This window comes from Heteronotia binoei, chromosome 1 (genome assembly GCF_032191835.1).
Source record: "Heteronotia binoei isolate CCM8104 ecotype False Entrance Well chromosome 1, APGP_CSIRO_Hbin_v1, whole genome shotgun sequence".
Taxonomy (NCBI): domain Eukaryota; kingdom Metazoa; phylum Chordata; class Lepidosauria; order Squamata; family Gekkonidae; genus Heteronotia; species Heteronotia binoei.
The window spans coordinates 266,827,124-266,844,597 of NC_083223.1; the positions used below are offsets into that span (position 1 = coordinate 266,827,124).

At 52.2% G+C, this 17,474-nt stretch overlaps 1 protein-coding gene across 3 annotated transcripts in view; it reads left to right on the forward strand.

Annotated features, from left to right (window-relative positions):
- Nucleotides 1-17,474, forward strand: part of SHC1 (SHC adaptor protein 1) — a 92,934-nt gene that overhangs the window by 46,365 nt on the left and 29,095 nt on the right. For all 3 annotated transcript variants that reach the window (XM_060255395.1, XM_060255386.1, XM_060255378.1), the window contains 2 exons: nt 10,681-10,751; nt 13,811-13,874. In XM_060255395.1, the coding sequence (XP_060111378.1) occupies nt 10,681-10,751; nt 13,811-13,874 (135 nt within the window). The remainder of the gene's footprint in view (nt 1-10,680; nt 10,752-13,810; nt 13,875-17,474) is intronic.

Consider the following 17,474-nt stretch of genomic DNA (forward strand, 5'->3'; position numbering starts at 1 on the left):
TTCCTGTGTGACCTTGGGCCTGCCGCAAACTCTCAGCCTGACCCACGCAGGGGTTGGAGGAGAGAAGAATGACGTTGTAAGGGGCCGCCGCTCGGTGGCAGAGCATCTGCTTGCTACGCAGAAGGTCCCAGATTCAATACCCACCATCTCCGGTTGAAAAATTCAAGTAGGAGGTGATGCGAAAGACCAGAGGCCTGAGACCCCGAAGAGCGGCTGCTGGCCTGAGTGGGCAATACTGACCTTGACGGACCAAGGGTCTGATTCGGCATACCGCAGTTTCATGTTTGTTCATGCATGTTCAAGCTACTTTGCTAGGGAGAAAAGCGGGACATAAGTTAATGCAAATGCTTTGTATGCCTTCTAGCTGTCCTGCGTGATTTAGGCATTTGGAAACCCAGTTCCAGCAGCGTTTCATCAGAGGGGGGGTTCCCCTTGTGTTGGAGCTCCCAACACTGAGCCCATCCCTTGCAGCCAGTGGCTCTCCTCCTCCTGGCTTTCGAAGAACTGTTCTTCCCTCTGCAACTTCCCCCTCTTTAGCATTGTCTCCCTGGAATTACCTGCCTACCAACTTCTTCTCAATTTGACCCAAAGAGAACTCCAGTTTTCTGGGTTACACCTCTGACAATGCCAGTTGGGGAGGGACGGTGGCTCCGTGGCAGAGCATCTGCTTGGTAAGCAGAAGGTTGCAGGTTCAGTCCCTGGCATCTCCCAACTAAAAAAGCTCCAGGCAAGTAGATGTGAAAAACCTCAGCTTGAGACCCTGGAGAGCTGCTACCAGTCTGAGTAGGAAATATTGACTTGGATGGACGAGGGTCTGATTCAGTATAAGACAGCTTCATATGTTCATGAAAGCAGATTTCCCTGCTCCCCTCAGACTTCTGAATCAAATACCTGGGACTTAGCTTTAAGCCACCCCTGAACCTCAGGAGAGACTTTCACTTCCTGAGTTCAGTCCCTGGAATTCAAGGTGTTGTACCACTGTTGGTTCTATATTCTTCCAGGCTGTGTGGCCATGGTCTTGGCACTGTGAGACCTGACGTTTCACCAGCAGCTGTGACTGGTATCCTCAGAGTGTAACCCAGAAAACTGGAGTTCTCGCTGGGTCAAATTGAGAAGAAGTTGGTAGGGAGGTAATTTATCTGCTCACAGATTCCAGCTGTGAAAGCTTTCGACAACATATCGTTGTACTACTGTTAACCGTGTCTCTGAGAACACACAGCGTGTCTTTCCTTTGCCACTCATGAACCACAGCCTCGTTCAGGGGAAGGAATTTCCACATACCCACAGACCCAACTCAGACTATCAGCAGCTCTCCAGGGTCTCAGGTAGATGTCTTTCACATCACTTACTGCCTAGTCCTTTTGACTGGAGATGCCGGGGATTGAACCTGGGACCTTCTGCATGCCAAGCAGATGCTCTGCCACTCAGCCATAGATTCTAATCAGACTGGTAGTGGCTCTCCAGGGTCTCAGGTGGATGCCTTTCACATCACCTATTGCCTGGTCCTTTTGACTGGAGATGCCGGGGATTGAACCTGGGACCTTCTGCATGCTGAACAGATGCTCTGCTACTGAGCCATGGCTCAGCCTCAAAATATGCGTAGACCAAATCAAACTGTACGTCCATTGAGGCTACTGTTGTCTACTCAGACTGGCAGCAGCTGCCCAGGGTCTCTGGCGGGAGATGCTGGGGATCAAACTTGGGGCCTTCTGCATGCAAAACTGTGGCTCTTCCACTGAGCCACAACCCATACCGATTGTGGCTGCCTAGGTTCTTAGGCCTTTCAAACTACCTGCTGCCTGGTCCTTTTAACCAGAGATGATTCCAGACGCTTTTCCACCCGAGTTGTGCCCCCAAAAGCAGTTTTTGGGCAGCCAGCACCACAGACGGGCCCAAACTCAGGTAGCTCTGAGATTTCCTACAGCTGCAGGGTGGAGCGAGGCTCCCTTCCCGGCCGTCGTCAAGCTCGACATGGGAAGGGCGCCCCGCATCCGTACAAGCCAGCGGCAGAAACAGCCGGCGTCTGTCCCCGGTCTTCCGTTCAGCCACATGATTGCTTTTGACAAGCGTCCCTCCCTCGGGGCATGGCACACTTGCAACTAGCCCCCCCCCTCCGAAAAACAATGATTGCTGAAGCCCAAGAGCCACTCGCCTATGGAGATGTGAGATGACAAGGAGGGCTCCCCCCCCCCCCCCGATTATCAGGTGCTGAGCGGAAGCGCACGAGTCTGGCCCCATTCTTGCTTCAGACGCGCCTGAGGTATTTCGCTTTGGGGGGTGGGTTGTCGCTCAAATCCAGCCTCAGAGCTTAGGGCAGGAGCCCCCCCCCTCAACCCGCACGCGATCTCTTTCTCATCTCTCGTGCCCTCGGCTGCCGTGGGAGCTAACTCGATAGACAATGATTCTCCGTTGCTAATTGGAAAGGAGGAGGAGGAGAAGCCGGGCTTGCAAGCGGAGGGGCATCTCAAGACCCAAGGCCATGGAACGCGTGAAGCCGCCTTGGATACAATCAGATCAGTGGTCCACCCGAGTCAGGGTTGTCTTCTCAGACTGACAGCAGCTCTCCAGGAGTCTCAGGCGCAGGTCTTTCACATCACCTCCTCCCCGGTCCTTGGAGCTGGAGATGCCAGGGATTGAACCTGGGACCTTCTGCGTGCCTGGCGGAAGCTCTACCACTGAGCCACGTCCCAATGCAAACCACAGGTAGACCAAGTCAGACTATTGGTCCATCAGGGTCAGTATTGGACCCGCTAATGCTCTGTAGTCTTGGTGCTTGGGAGGGGCAACAGTGTGAGGGATTCTAGTATTCTGGACCTCCTGATGGAGCCTGGTTTTTTTGGCCACTGTGTGACACAGAGTGTTGGACTGGATGGTCTATTGGCCTGATCCAACATGGCTTCTCTTATGTTCTTATGGCCACTGTGTGACACAGAGTGTTGGACTGGATGGGCCACTGGCCTGATCCAACATGGCTTCTCTTATGTTCTTATGGCCACTGTGTGACGCAGAGTGTTGGACTGGATGGGCCATTGGCCTGATCCAACATGGCTTTTCTTATGTTCTTATGGCCACTGTGTGACACAGAGTGTTGGACTGGATAGGCTATTGGCCTGATCCAACGTGGCTTCTCTTATGTTCTTATTGTCTACTCCAACCAAAAGTAGCTGTCTAGGCGCTGAAGCAGAGGTCGTCCGCATCACCCACTGCTAAATCTTTTAGCTGGAGACGGTGGGGATTGAACCTGGGGCCTCCTGCATGCTAAAGCAGATGTTCTACCACGGAGCCACAGTCATCCCCGCCTCCTTTGACCCGTAGAAAATCTCCAGGGTCTCAGGTGGAGGTCTTTGCCATCACCTACTGCCTGATCCCTTTAACTGGAGAAGCTGGGGACTGGATAAACGTATAGAGCAGAGGTCCATAAGTGGCTGTTAGCCACGAGGTATAGATGGAACTTTATGTCTGGGGCCATGATGCTCTGCATTCTTGGTGGTTGGGGGGCAACAGTGGGAGGGCTTCTAGTGTCCTGGCCCCACTGACAGAACTCCTGATCGCACCTGGGGGTTTTTTGGCCACTGTGTGACAGAGCATTGGACTGGATGGCCCATTGGCCTGATGGCTCCTGGGTTCTTTAGGACACTGTGTGACACAGAGTGTTGGACTGGATGGGCCACTGGCCTGATCCAACATGGCTTCTCTTATGTTCTTATGGCCACTGTGTGACACAGAGTGTTGGACTGGATGGGCCACTGGCCTGATCCAACATAGCTTCTCTTGTGTTCTTATGGCCACTGTGTGACACAGAGTGTTGGACTGGATGGGCCACTGGCCTGATCCAACATGGCTTCTCTTATGTTCTTATGGCCACTGTGTGACACAGAGTGTTGGGCTGGATGGGCCATTAGCCTGATCCAACATGGCTTCTCTTATGTTCTTATGTCCTTAACTGGAGATGTCAGGGATCAGGGCTTTTTTTGTAGCAGGAGCTCCTTTGCATATTAGGCCACACCTCCCTGATGTAGCCAATCCTCCTAGAGCTTACAGGGCTTTTAATACAGGCTTAGTAAGCTCTTGGAGGCTACATCAGGGGGTGTGGCCTAATATGCAAAGGAGTTCCTGCTACAACCCCCCCCCCCTGTCAGGGATCAAACCCAGGACCTTCTGCGGGCAAAGCAGACCCTCTGCCATGAGCTGTAGCCCCTATTCAGACAGGCAGCAGTTCTCGGGGTCCCTCCCATCACCTACCGCTTGGTCCTTTCAACTGGAGATGCCGGGGATCGAACCCGGGACCTTCTGCCTGATGAGCGGAGGCTCCGCCACTGAGCTGCAGCAGGAAGCCGTTTCGCCAAGCAGCCCAGCAGCTTGCACCTGTTTAAGCCGGGGCTTAGCTCCAGACCAGATGGTGATGAAGGCTTCTTTAAGGGGCTTTGAAATTCCTGGAGTTGGTGTGGTGGGAGTGGGGTAGGTGATTAGCTTCTGATAACCAAGGGGAGCCTCTGAATGCAGCTCAGGATGTCTGAGCACCAGCTGCCCCCCAGCATATGGAAGAAGGCCTTTGCCAGCCTGCTTGGCTGCCCCAGAGGCATTTGGTTGGAGCAGAAGAAAAGAGGAAGAGTCCAGCAGCACTGTAAAGACCAGGGGTGGCCAAACTGTGGCCCACAGTCTTTCACCAGATTGTGTGGCTGTTGAAGCCCCCACCTCCCCGTCAGGCAGCTTGGAGAAGGCATTTGTCTCTTTAAATCACTACACCAAGCCAGATGGAGAATGTGTTTAAAGTTAATGTTGCTTCCTTCTACCTCTCCCTCCCCTCCATCTATTTCCCTCCCTTCCTTCCTTCCTTCCTTCCTTCCTTCCTTCCTTCCTTCCTTCCTTCCTTCCTTCCTTCCTTCCTTCCTTCCTTCCTTCCTTCCTTCCTTCCTTCCTTCCTCTGACGTTTACGTCTTGCGGCTAACGAACCTCTGACATTTATTTGATGTGGCTCTTGCATTAAGCAACTTTGGCCACCCCTGTTAGAGACCAACAAAATTTACAGCAAGGTAGGAGCTTTCCTGAGTCACTGTTTGCAATTTCTTGTACTTCCAGCAGTGACTCCCGAAAGCTCTCCCACTGCCACAAATTTTGTTAGTCTTGTAGCTGGTGCTGGATTCTCTTCTACTGCTGCAGATGGACTTAACGTGGCCACCCGTCTTAATCTGTTGGGATGGTGTGGAAGAAAGATGCTAAAATAGGGTGCTGGACTTGATGGGGTATCTGCATTGTTCTTACGCTGTCTGCACAGAAGAGGGGGTGGTGGTGGAATGAGTTAGATTCGAGTCAAGGAGGGCCTTTTTTATGTAACAGCCCACCTTTCCCCCAAATGGGGACCCATAAGAACATAAGAGAAGCCATGTTGGATCAGGCCAATGGCCCATCCAGTCCAACACTCTGTGTCACACAGTGGCCAAAATTTTATACACACACACACACACACACACTGTGGCTAATAGCCACTGATGGACCTCTGCTCCATATTTTTATCTAAACCCCTCTTGAAGGTGGCCATGCTTGTGGCCACCACCACCTCCTGTGGCAGTGAATTCCACATGTTAATCACCCAAAGGGTGAAGTACTTCCTTTTATCCGTTTTAACCTGTCTGCTCAGCAATTTCATCGAGTGCCCACGAGTTCTTGTATTGTGAGAAAGGGAGAAAAATACTTCTTTTTCTACTTTCTCTATCCCATGCATAATCTTGTAAACCTCTATCATGTCACCCCGCAGTCGACGTTTCTCCAAGCTAAAGAGCCCCAAGTGTTTCAACCTTTCTTCATAGGGAAAGTGTTCCAGCCCTTTAATCATTCTAGTTGCCCTTTTCTGCACTTTTTCCAATGCTATGATATCCTTTTTGAGGTGCGGCGACCAGAACTGCACACAGTACTCCAAATGAGACCGCACCGTCGATTCATGCAGGGGCATTATGATACTGGCTGATTTGTTTTCAATTCCCTTCCTAATAATTCCCAGCACGGCGTTGGCCTTTTTTTATTGCAATCGCACACACACCCAAACAGCTTACCTTGCTCCCCTCTCCTCCGTTTTATCCTCAAGACAACCCTGCGAGGTGGGTTAAGCGGAGAGCGTGTGCGTGACCGGTCCAAGGTCACCCGATGAGCTTTTACTGCACGAAGAGGGACTTCAGCCTGGGTTTCCCAGTTCCTAGTCCAACACAAGCCGCTGCTTGCTCCTGGCTACCCACGTCCCCTCTAAGTGGAGTTAGCTTGAGCCAGCTCACAGTGTTTTAGCCTCCAGCTCGCACCTTTTTGTCTTAGCTCAGGAAGGATGACCCCAGAGCACACTCATTTCTGCAGGAGCTCACAACTTCCATGGCAGTAGCTCACAAAGTAGAATTTTTGCTCACAAGACTCCCCAGCTTAGAGGGAACGTTGCTGGCTGCATCTTAGAGCAGCAAAATTCCCAGGGTTGTAAACTTTCAGGAGTAAAAGTGCCCTTTGTCAGACATGAGTAGGAACGAAGGCCTGAGTCTTTTCAATCCCAGTCAAAAAGGGGAGCCAGTTTGGTGTAGTGGTTAAGTGGGATTTATATCCCACCCTTTACTCTGACTCTCAGAGCGGTTTACAATCTCCTTTACCTTCACCTCCACCACAACTGACACCCTGTGAGGTGGGTGGGGCTGAGAGAGCTCTCCCAGAAGCTGGCCTTTCAAGGACAGAGTCTCAGAGTGGCCTGCAATCTCCTTTACTTTCCTCCCCCACAACAGACACCCTGTGAGGTGGGTGGGGCTGAGAGAGCTCTTACGGCAACTGCCCTTTCAAGGACAGCTCTGCGAGAGCTATGGCTGACCTGAGGCCATTCCAGCAGGTGCAAGTGGAGGAGTGGGGAATCAAACCCAGGTTCTTCCAGATAAGAATCCGCGTGTTTAACCACTACACCTAACTGGCTATATACCAAACCTGACCTGAAGCCCCTCCCCAGGGTCTCAGGCAGAGGTCTTTGACATCACCTGCTGCCTAATCCTCTTTAACTGGCAATGCTGAGGACTGAACTTGGGACTTTCTGCATGCCAAACAGATACTCTGCCCCTGAGCCAGGCCTCCTGGGCACTGCTTGCAACACACCAAGGGAGGCATCGGAGGAGGGCAAGGACCCAGAGTTGCAACATTTGTCAGCATTGTGCCAGCAGGCAACAGGAAGGCAACCAGTTTCCTGCCCCACCCCCCATTTCCTCCTCCTCCTCTTCCTCTTCTCCGGCCGTTCCAAATCTCCATAGCCATGGTTTGCCTGTACCGAAGAAAGCGTCCCCTTTCCTGGGGTCTCCCAAGACCTGCTTTTGGACGCTTCCTTCTCTGGGGTCATGGTGTGGGAAGAAGAGTTCCCCCCACACGCACCATTGCGTCTCTCCCCGCTAGCTCCAGACCAGATGGTGATGAAGGCTTCTTTCAGGGGCTTTAAAATTCCTGAAGGATGTTGGGGGGGGGGGGATTAGCTCCTGATAACCAACGGGAACCTCTCAATTCACTGCCACAGTGAATTCACTGCCGCAGGAGGTGGCGGCGGCTACAAGCATAGCCAGCTTCAAGAGGGGATTGGAGAAACATGTGGAGCAGAGGTCCATCAGTGGCTCTTAGCCACAGCGTATTGTTGGAACTCTCCGTCTGGGGCAAGTGATGCTCTGTATTCTTGATGGTTGGGGAGGGGTCACAGTGGGAGGGCTTCTAGTGTCCTGGCCCCACTGATGGACCTCCTGATGGCACTTGGGTTTTTTGGTCACTGTGTGACAGAGTGTTGGACTGGATGGGCCGTTGGCCTGATCCAACATGGCTTCTCTTCTGTTCTTAAATGCCTTCCTTCCCCAAGCATTGGCGAGAGATTCCTCTCACTTTGGCTGGCATCGGGGCGTCTCTTCTGAAGCCAGAAATGGAAGGTTTGGGGTGCTACAGATTCAGCTCAGGGCATTTTTTTTGCAGCAGGAACTACTTTGCATGTGAGGCCACACACCCCTGATGTAGCCAACCCTCCTGGAGCTTGCAATAGGTCCTGTATGAAGAGCCCTGCCAGCTCTTGGAGGATTGGCTACATCAGGGGTGTGTGGCCCAGGGATGGAATTCTACCAGGAGCTCCTTTGCATATTAGGCCACACACCCCTGATGTAGCCAATCCTCCTGGAGCTTACAGTAGGTCCTGTATGAAGAGCCCTGCCAGCTCTTGGAGGATTGGCTACATCAGGGGTGTGTGGCCTAATATGCAAAGGAGTTCCTGCTACAAAAAAAAAAAAGCCCTGGGCTCTGTTAAAATCCCACTCTGGTAGGCACTTAGTCCTAGTCCGTGGCAGAGCTCTCCCTGCATCATGGATAAGGTCCTGAGTTCAGATTCTTTCCCAGCGTCCTCAGGGGAAAGTATCTTGGGTCAGCGGTGCTGGGAAAGGCCCGTCACTAGACAGGCAAAAATGGTATAAAACAGTTCTGTACGTTAGTGCGGCTAGAGATCTAAGGCAATCGAAAAACATCAGGCCTGGATTCGAATCTCCCACTCAGCCGTGAAGCTCCCTGTAGCTGATTTGGGTTGAACTTACGAGCTCTCAGCGTGGCCCGCTTCACAGGAGCGTCGTGAGGGGAGAGTATTCCAGCCCTGTGCTGCCGGCCTCAGCTTCTTGGAAACGAGCAGTGAATACCAAAAAGGTGAATGGGGCGATGGGAAGCTGTGTTCACGAGCCCTCAGCACCGCTCAGTCGCATCCCCGTGACTCATCTCGGTACCTGGAATGAGCCAGACTGGCGTCTGGAGCCTCGGGCGCATCTTCCCGCGGCTTGGCCAGCCTGGCAGGTGCCCAGCGGCACATCCTGCTTCAACCGCTTGCCCCTCCCTTCTTTGTCCATCTCACCCAGCGCCTGTGGGGGCCTGCTGATGCTGCCTGCCTGCAGTGCCACGGCCTGATCTCTAGATCTGCCAGGATGAAGGGAGGAAGGGCCTGTCTTTTTCATGGGCAGCTGCAGTCTTCCTGACAATCAGGGCTTTTTTATAGCAGGAACTCCTTTGCATATTAGGTCACACACACCCCTGACGTAGCCAATCCTCCTGGAGCTTACAGGGCTCTTCTTACAGGGCCTACTGTAAGCTCTTGGAGGATTGGCTACATTGAGGGGGGGTGGCCTATTATGCAAAGGGTCCCTGCTACAACCACCCCCCTGCACCCTACTAAATGCACGCCGGTCTGTTTGCTGCAAACCAGGAGTCTGAAAGAGGGGGGGTGCGGGCAAACTGTGTTCCAGGAGCTGCTTCCGGTCTGAGTGGAGTCTGTGGCTCAGTGGAAGAGCCTCTGCTTTGCACGTAGAAGGTCTCAGGTTCAATCCCCGGTATCTCCAGTTAAAAGGAACCAGCAGCAGGTGATGGGAAAGACGTCCGCCTGAGACTCCGGAGAGCAAATGCCAGTCTGAGGGGATGATTTTTATAGACCCACGGCCTGGTTCCGTGTAAGGCAGTCTCATGTGCGGTAGTAGCAGAACATCTGCTTGGCATGCAGAAGGTCCCAAGTTCAGTCCCCAGAATCTCCAATAAAAAGGCACAGGCAGTAGGGGATGGGAAAGACCTCAGCCTGAGAACCTGGAGAGCCACTGCCTGTCTGAATAGCGGCTGCGGCTCAGAGGTAGAGCCTCTGTTTGGCACGCAGAAGGTCCCCGGTTCAATCCCTGGCATCTCCAATTAAAAAGAGATCTGGCAGTTGATGTTGGGAAAGACCTCTGCCTGAGACCCTTGAGAGCCGCTGCCGGTCTGAGCAGGCAATATGGACCTGACTCACTATACGGCAGCTTCTGATTAGAACATAAGAGGAGCCATGTTGGATCAGGCCAGTGGCCCATCCAGTCCAACACTCTGTGTCACACAGTGGCCATAAGAACATAAGAGAAGCCATGTTGGATCAGACCAATGGCCCATCCAGTCCAACACTCTATGTCACACAGTGGCCATAAGAACATAAGAGAAGCCATGTTGGATCAGGCCAGTGGCCCATCCAGCCCAACACTCTGTGTCACACAGTGGCCATAAGAACATAAGAGAAGCCATGTTGGATCAGGCCAATGGCCCATCCAGTCCAACACTCTGTGTCACACAGTGGCCATAAGAACATAAGAGAAGCCATGTTGGATCAGGCCAGTGGCCCATCCAGCCCAACACTCTGTGTCACACAGTGGCCATAAGAACATAAGAGAAGCCATGTTGGATCAGGCCAATGGCCCATCCAGTCCAACGCTCTGTGTCACACAGTGGCCATAAGAACAGAAGAGAAGCCATGTTGGATCAGGCCAATGGCCCATCCAGTCCAACACTCTGTGTCACACAGTGGCCATAAGAACATAAGAGAAGCCATGTTGGATCAGGCCAGTGGCCCATCCAGTCCAACAATCTGTGTCACGCAGTGGCCAAAAAACCCAGGTGCCATCAGGAGGTCCATGAAATCACGTGGGAAAGTCCTTCCCCTGAACGATGCTGGGGTGGATGAGCCTGAGTAGACAAGATTGAACTTGATGGGCCAAAGGGCAGATTAAGTCAATGTTGTGCAAGACGGACCCTGAAGAAAGGCAGTTTTATAAATGCAAAGACAGGTTTGGCTGTGGGGCTTGTTGGAGAGATGATTTCAGACCTTGCACTGTAGATCTGTCGGCCTAACCCACTTTCTTTTGCTCCTGCCAGTACATGGGTTGCGTGGAAGTCCTGCAGTCAATGAGGGCCCTGGACTTCAACACGAGGACTCAAGTCACAAGGTGAGCTGTCCTTTCTCTCCCCCACGCCCCGAGGGAGGGAACAGTCTCCCTGACAGATGTGGGTGAGTGCAAACGGGGAATGGTTCCAAGCAGGGCTCTCTCTCTCTTTTTTTTTTACAGGAACGCAGTTCTGACTGGTTTGGCACCAGAGGGTGTGGCCTAATATGCAAATGAGTTTCTGCTGGGCCTTTTCCACGGAAAAGCCCGGTGCAGAACAGTGGTGATGTCAGAGGGTGTGGCCTAATATACAAATGAGTTCCTGCTGGGCTTTTTCTGCAAAAAAAAAAAAAGCCCTGCACAGAACAATGGCGAGATCGGGGTGTGTGTGTGGCCTAATATGCAAATGAGTTCCTGCCGGGGGTTTTCCTAATGCAAAGGAGCTGTGTGTGAAGCGGCGGCGGCAGAGGGTGTGGCCTAATATTCAAATTAGTTCCTGCTAGGCCTCTTCTTCAAAAAAGCCCTCTGTAATGCAATGGTGCCATCAGGGGGTGTGGCTTAATATGCAGATGAGTTCCTGCCAGGTTTTTTCTACCCAAAAAGCCCCGGCTCCAAGCAAAACCAGCCCTTCAGGGCTGGCCCTCAGCAGGCAGGGGGGCCGGCTGCAGAGTCCGGCAGAAAAGGCCAGCCAATGCAGTGCCTCTCTCCCTCTCTCTCTCCCTCCCTCTCCCCACCCATTAGAGGCCAGAGAAGGAGGAGTGAGCCAGGGCAGGCGTGCGAGGGTGTCTGCTCACTCATCCATTACCGGGTAGACTCGGGGTCTGGAAAGAGGCGGCCGGAGGGAGCAGCTGGCAGGAGATGGAAAAGCTTCGGCAGCCAAGCCCCGCACCCCTGTCAGCGGGGTTTTCTTTTAATCCGCCAAAGACAGGAAGCATTTATACAGCCTCATCAAATATTAACCTGCCTCGCTCGATGTTATTTATTTATTTTTTTCCTCCTCTGGCTGCCAAGAGGAACCCGAGGAGCTGGGAATGCAATGTGGGCGTGCATGCACGCGCACAGCTCGCCAGCCGCCTCGGGGCCACGAGCATCAGAATTGGCGAGGAGAAGAAGAAGAAGAACTGCAGATTTATACCCCGCCCTTCTCTCTGAATCAGAAACTCCTTTATCTTCTCCCCCCACAACAGACACCCTGTGGGGTGGGTGGGGCTGAGAGGTCTCTCCCAGAAGCTGCCCTTTCAAGGACAACCTCTGCCAGAGCTATGGCTGACCCAAGGCCATGCCAGCAGGTGCAAGTGGAGGAGTGGGGAGTCGAACCCGGTTCTCCCAGATAAGAGAGCTATGGCTGACCCAAGGCCATTCCAGCAGGTGCAAGTGGAGGAGTGGAGAATCAAACCCGGTTCTCCCAGATAAGAGTCCGCACACTTAACCACTACACCAAACTGAGAGAGAGGCTGTCTTCTTGGGGTTTTCTCACCCCTACCTGGAGGGCCAGTCCCTGCTTTGCCATGCCTCTTTCCCCTCCACCTCCTTCCCAGCTTTTCTCCCCCCCCCCCCGGTAAATCTTCACCTTGTGATACAAGAGTGAACGATCGCTTTGCGCCCCTGAGCTTAAGGCATCTCTCAGGAGACTGTCAGTTGCATCTCTGTGTGAGTCTCCAGTGCAGTCCTCTCCCATTCTGACGAAGCTCTACTTAAGAGGGGGGGGGGTCATTCTGCTGCCTTTCCGCAAGGGTGTGTGTGTGTGTGGTCCTCACAGCATTATTTATTAAAACACCCTACTCTTTTCCTTGTGGTTCAAGGCGGCTTGTATTCACTCAGTTGCTCTCAGTGCAGATGAGTGAAGGAAGAACCCACCCTCGATGATGGCTACCTGTTGTGGCTCTGCGGGAGTCACTGCCCTAGGTTGGCCTCCTACTCAGGCATCCCCAGTCCCGATTCAGAAAAAGAGATCCTAAGCTTGAGAAGAGCTGCCTTGTGTTTATAAGCGTCGTGGGCATACAGTGGCACCCCTTTTTGCCAGCACATTTCTCCTTCCTCCCCCGCCTCCCTACTCTGCCAATCCAGGAAGAAAGAGTAGAGCCGCGAAATCAGATAAGAGACCCTCTAGCCCAGCATCCTGTTTCTCACCCAGAGGGCAAAATGGTTCTGGGAGACTCATAAACAGTGAGCCAGCTTGGTGTAGTGCTTAAGAGGACTCTAATCTGGGAGAACCAGGTTTGATTCCCCACTCCTGTCCAAATGCGGCCAGCTGGGTGACCTTGGGTCAGTCACGGCTCTCTCAGAGCTGTTCTCTCAGGGGCAGTTCTCTCAGAGCTCTCTCAGCCCCACCTACCTTGCAGCGGTGTCTATTGTGGTGAGAGGAAGGGGAAGGTGGTTGTAAGCCGCTTCGGGACTCGTTCGGGTAGTGAAGGGTGGCGTACAAAACCAGCTCTTCTTCTTAATGAAGGCAGCAGTCCTCCCCATGCTGTCGACCTCTGCCCTTGGGGTTCAAAGGTAGACTGCTTCTGAACATGGAGGCACCTTTGAACCAGGGCTTTTAAAAAAAATAAAAGGCCCAGCAGGAACTCATTTGCATATTAGGCCAGACTCTTTCATGTCACCACTGTTTCACACAGGCCTTTTTTGGTAGTGAAAGTCCAGCAGGAACTCAATTGCATATTAGGCCACACCTCCTGATGGCACCATTTTTTCACACGGGGCTTTTTTTGTAGAAAAAGCCCAGCAGGAGCTTATTTGCATATTAGGCCACACTCCTTGATGTCACCATTGTTTCACACGGGGCTTTTTTTTGTAGAAAAAGCCCAGCAGGGACTCATTTGCATATTAGGCCACATCCCCTGACGCCAAGCCAGCCAGAGCTGCATTCCAGTGCATTCCTGCTCCAAAAAAAGTCCTGCTTTGAACCATTGTGGTGAATAACTCTTCCTCCATGAATCTGTCCCTCTTCAAAGAAGTTCAGGACAGCCTTTCTTGCGGTAGAACGCAAACTGGCACAGGTCTCTTGCTGACATATCCAAGAGCAGATTGGGTTGGATGGGCGAAGGTGGACAGATTTGGCCGGGGCTGTGTTCCAGATGTTTAGCAGCGCTCAGAAGGCTCTCTTTCTGCTCTCCGTACAGGGAGGCCATCGGCTTGGTCTGTGAAGCAGTGCCCAGTGCCAAGGGAGCCGTCCGCCGAAGAAAGGTGAGACACTCAGCCAGGAAGCTGTCATGGTGGCAGGGTGGGGCTGGGTGGACCGTTCAAAGGAAGGGGCCACGCACTCCGTAGAAAAGCAGCAGACATCGGCAACTACGCTTTCCATTTTCTCTGTGCCATCATGAGGGCTAGACGCTTGCTGTGACTTGAAACTGGCGACTGGAGACACAGGGAGTCAACGTAGGGATGAAGAGCGGGGTCGGGGAGGAGCTGTGTTAGCCTGTAGCAGCCCGAAGCACCAAAAGTGTCATAGCACTGTGAAGACTAGATGGTTCCTGGTGGCAGAAACTTCGGTGCATGAGAGACAACTTCTGCGGAGTTGATTCTGCCCTCCGTTTCCCCCAGGCTTCGGCTTAGAGCAGGGATGGCCAGGCCGTGGCTCAGGAGCCACATGTGGCTCTTTCACACTCATTTGGCTCTCAAAGCCCCCACTGCACCATTGTCTGGCTTGGAGAAGGCATTTGTCTCTTTAAATCACTTATCCTAGCAAAACCAGCCGGTGGCTTGGAGAATGCCTTAAAAGTTTTCTTACCACCTCTCCCTCCCACCCTTCCTCCCTCTCTCCCTTCCTCCCTCTCTCCCTCCCTTCCTCCCTCTCTCCCTCCCTCTCTTCCTCCCTCCCTCCTTCTCTCCCTCCCTCCCACCCTCTCTCCCTCCCTCTCTTCCTCCCTGCCTCCTTCTCTCCCTCCCTCTCTCCCTCCCTTCCTCCCTCCCCATCTTCCTTCCTTCTTTCCTTCCTACCTTCCCCTTCCCTCCCCTCCCTCCCTTCCATCCGTGCAGCTCTCAAACATCTGACGATCATGTCTTGGGGCTCTCAAACATCTGACATTTATTCTGCACGGCTCTTACGTTAAGCAAGTTTGGCCACCCTGGCTTAGAACAAAAAGGATTGTTCCTTCCAAGGACCACGAGAACAGACCTTCAAGGTTTTCTCACAGGCTTGGGGGAGAGACACAGCTTTGGAGGGGCGCTCACTTCCCCACAGGAGGGGAGGACTCCGGCCCAGCCGCCCCTTTTTCCCCGAGGCCGCCCCTCACTGGGAAGTGGAAGGGAGGAGGGAGACACTGCAATAAAACACTCTGAGCAGGCAGCACTGATCAATATATAACCATAACGGTCCGTCTAATGGACAGAAAGGAGAGGGAGGGTCAATCCGCCCATCTCCCTTTTCTTCCTCATTCTTTTCCCTCTTCCTGCAGCACATCCTCTCCAGGTTTGTTTCTCGCATTCCCTCCCTCTTTCCCACCCCCCCCCCTCCATCCGATTTATATAGTTTGCGCGGTGTCTTTTTGGTGTCATTGTTAACCCACCCTATCCCTGCCTAGCTGGGAACTGTGCCGGCTTATGGGTTTTGAGGTCCTCCGTTTGCGGAAAGGAGGTTTTTATGGGAATTCGTATTTCTTTCCTCTTGCCGAGAATCCGGTGTATTTGTAGGCTTCCTCTCTGCTGCCCCCACCTTGTTATCACAGTGCTAGCCCTTCAATATTTATCCATTGTAATTATATAATATCAGTGGTTCACCCTGTTTCTCTAGTTGGAGAGCCAGTTTGGTGTAGTGGTTAAGTGTGCGGACTCTTATCTGGGAGAACCGGGTTTGATTCCCCACTCCTCCACTTGTACCTGCTGGCATGGCCTTGGGTCAGCCATAGCTCTGGCAGAGGTTGTCCTTGAAAAGGCAGCTGCTGTGAGAGCCCTCTCCAGCCTCACCCACCTCACAGGGTGTCTGTTGTGGGGGAGGAAGGGAAAGGAGATTGTGAGCCGCTTTGAGACTCTTCGGAGTGGAGGGCGGGATATAAACCCAGTATCTTCATCTACCTCACAGGGTGTCTGTTGTGGGGGAGGAAGGTAAAGGAGATTGTGAGCTGCTCTGAGACTCTTCAGAGTGGAGGGCGGGATATAAACCCAGTATCTTCATCTACCTCACAGGGTGTCTGTTGTGGGGGAGGAAGGTAAAGGAGATTGTGAGCCACTCTGAGACTCTTCGGAGTGGAGGGCGGGATATAAATCCAATATCTTCATCTACCTCACAGGGGGTCTGTTGTACGGGAGAAAGGTAAAGGAGATTGTGAGCCGCTCTGAGACTCTTCGGAGTGGAGGGCGGGATATAAATCCAATATCTTCAATATCTTCTTCTAGTACAGGGGCCTCCAACCTTTTTGGCCCCAGGGCTGGCAGGGTGGGGGCACCTGAAACCCTGAAGGAGACCCCTGACTTGACATCCAAACAATGTACCCCTGGAATGTGATATTGCAATATAACCCTAGAATATTAACATACAGCAACGCCCATCGGAACGGGAATGGTCTCTTTTGAGCATAAGAGAAGCAAATCCGGTTCAATCTAGGCCCCAGGCAGGCTGGAATGATGTCAAGTTTGGTTCACCGGCTGGGCAGACGTCTTGGCTGTGCTGAAAGGCTAAAGAGCATCCATTTCTCTGATCCTGGGAATGAACAACTTCAGGCCCAGAGAGAGAGATATAGTGGGCAAAGCTGTTAAAATTCCTTTACCCTTGTCCCCAAAACGTTTACCTGTTACCAAAACGTAAAACCCGGCAACATATAAACAAATGGTCTGTATGTATGCTCTGTTATTCTTCAGGAAAGACAGCAGAAGCAGAAAGGTCAAAGACCAAGAGTCATATTGTTGTGTGGATGTGTGCTATATCTGTAATCTGGTTTCACCTTTCTGCCAGGGAAGCGGAGTTCTGTAGAATTTCTATTGTTCTTTAATTGCTGCTAAAGGCCATCAGAGTTAACCAGTCTCCTGAACACTTGATGAATGGCTATCCATTCTGACATTTAGGGAGAAATCTATCACTTTTGGTGAGCTTCAAAGGAACCAGCCTGGGCCGCTACAGGGCCATAAACTCATTTGGCCAGTGTAATTAAAATTCCTCTTTTGGGGTATGGGCATATGACAACCGGATCTCTGAATAAATACTCAGCATATGACACCCCGTTTTTCCATTGGATAATTAGTTTGTGACACTCTGCTTCCCCATTGGGTAATTGAACTGCTTGATGTGAGGTAACTGACCCTAGAAAACAAGCCACTCTTGTCAAATTTTAGATTTTTCCACCCTCCCCTCCATTCAGGAATTTTCCCATCCTCCCCTCCCTTTCTGCCTTAATTCCCCCCCCCTTCTTCTCGTGAGGAATCTCCAGAGGTCTCCTGCCTTCTCTGATTAGCCTACTCTGCAAGATCTAGGTATTGTATACCCCCCCCCATCCACGCCTAGTCAGCTAACTTCTGCAATTCCCTCTTGTATGCTTCAACATTGTTTGATTGGGATGTAACTGTCTGAAAATCATTTCCTATAGTAAAATCCATTGTTTAACCAAAGGATTTTCAGCGGTCTGTCTCCGTAAAGATTGACAGAGATCCCGCTTCACCTCGCGTCTCTTAGACTTGCCATTTTGAGCTAAGAAATATTAATATTCCCCAATAAAAAAACTGTTTGAGGTGGTAACACCGCCCCCCCCCTGTGGTGTCTCGTCCCCCCCCCCTTCCATTTTCATAATTTTAAGGCCCGGGAAGGGGCGTTGAATCACCTCCCAGGCCGCCACTCCAGCCGATCAGCTGATCAGC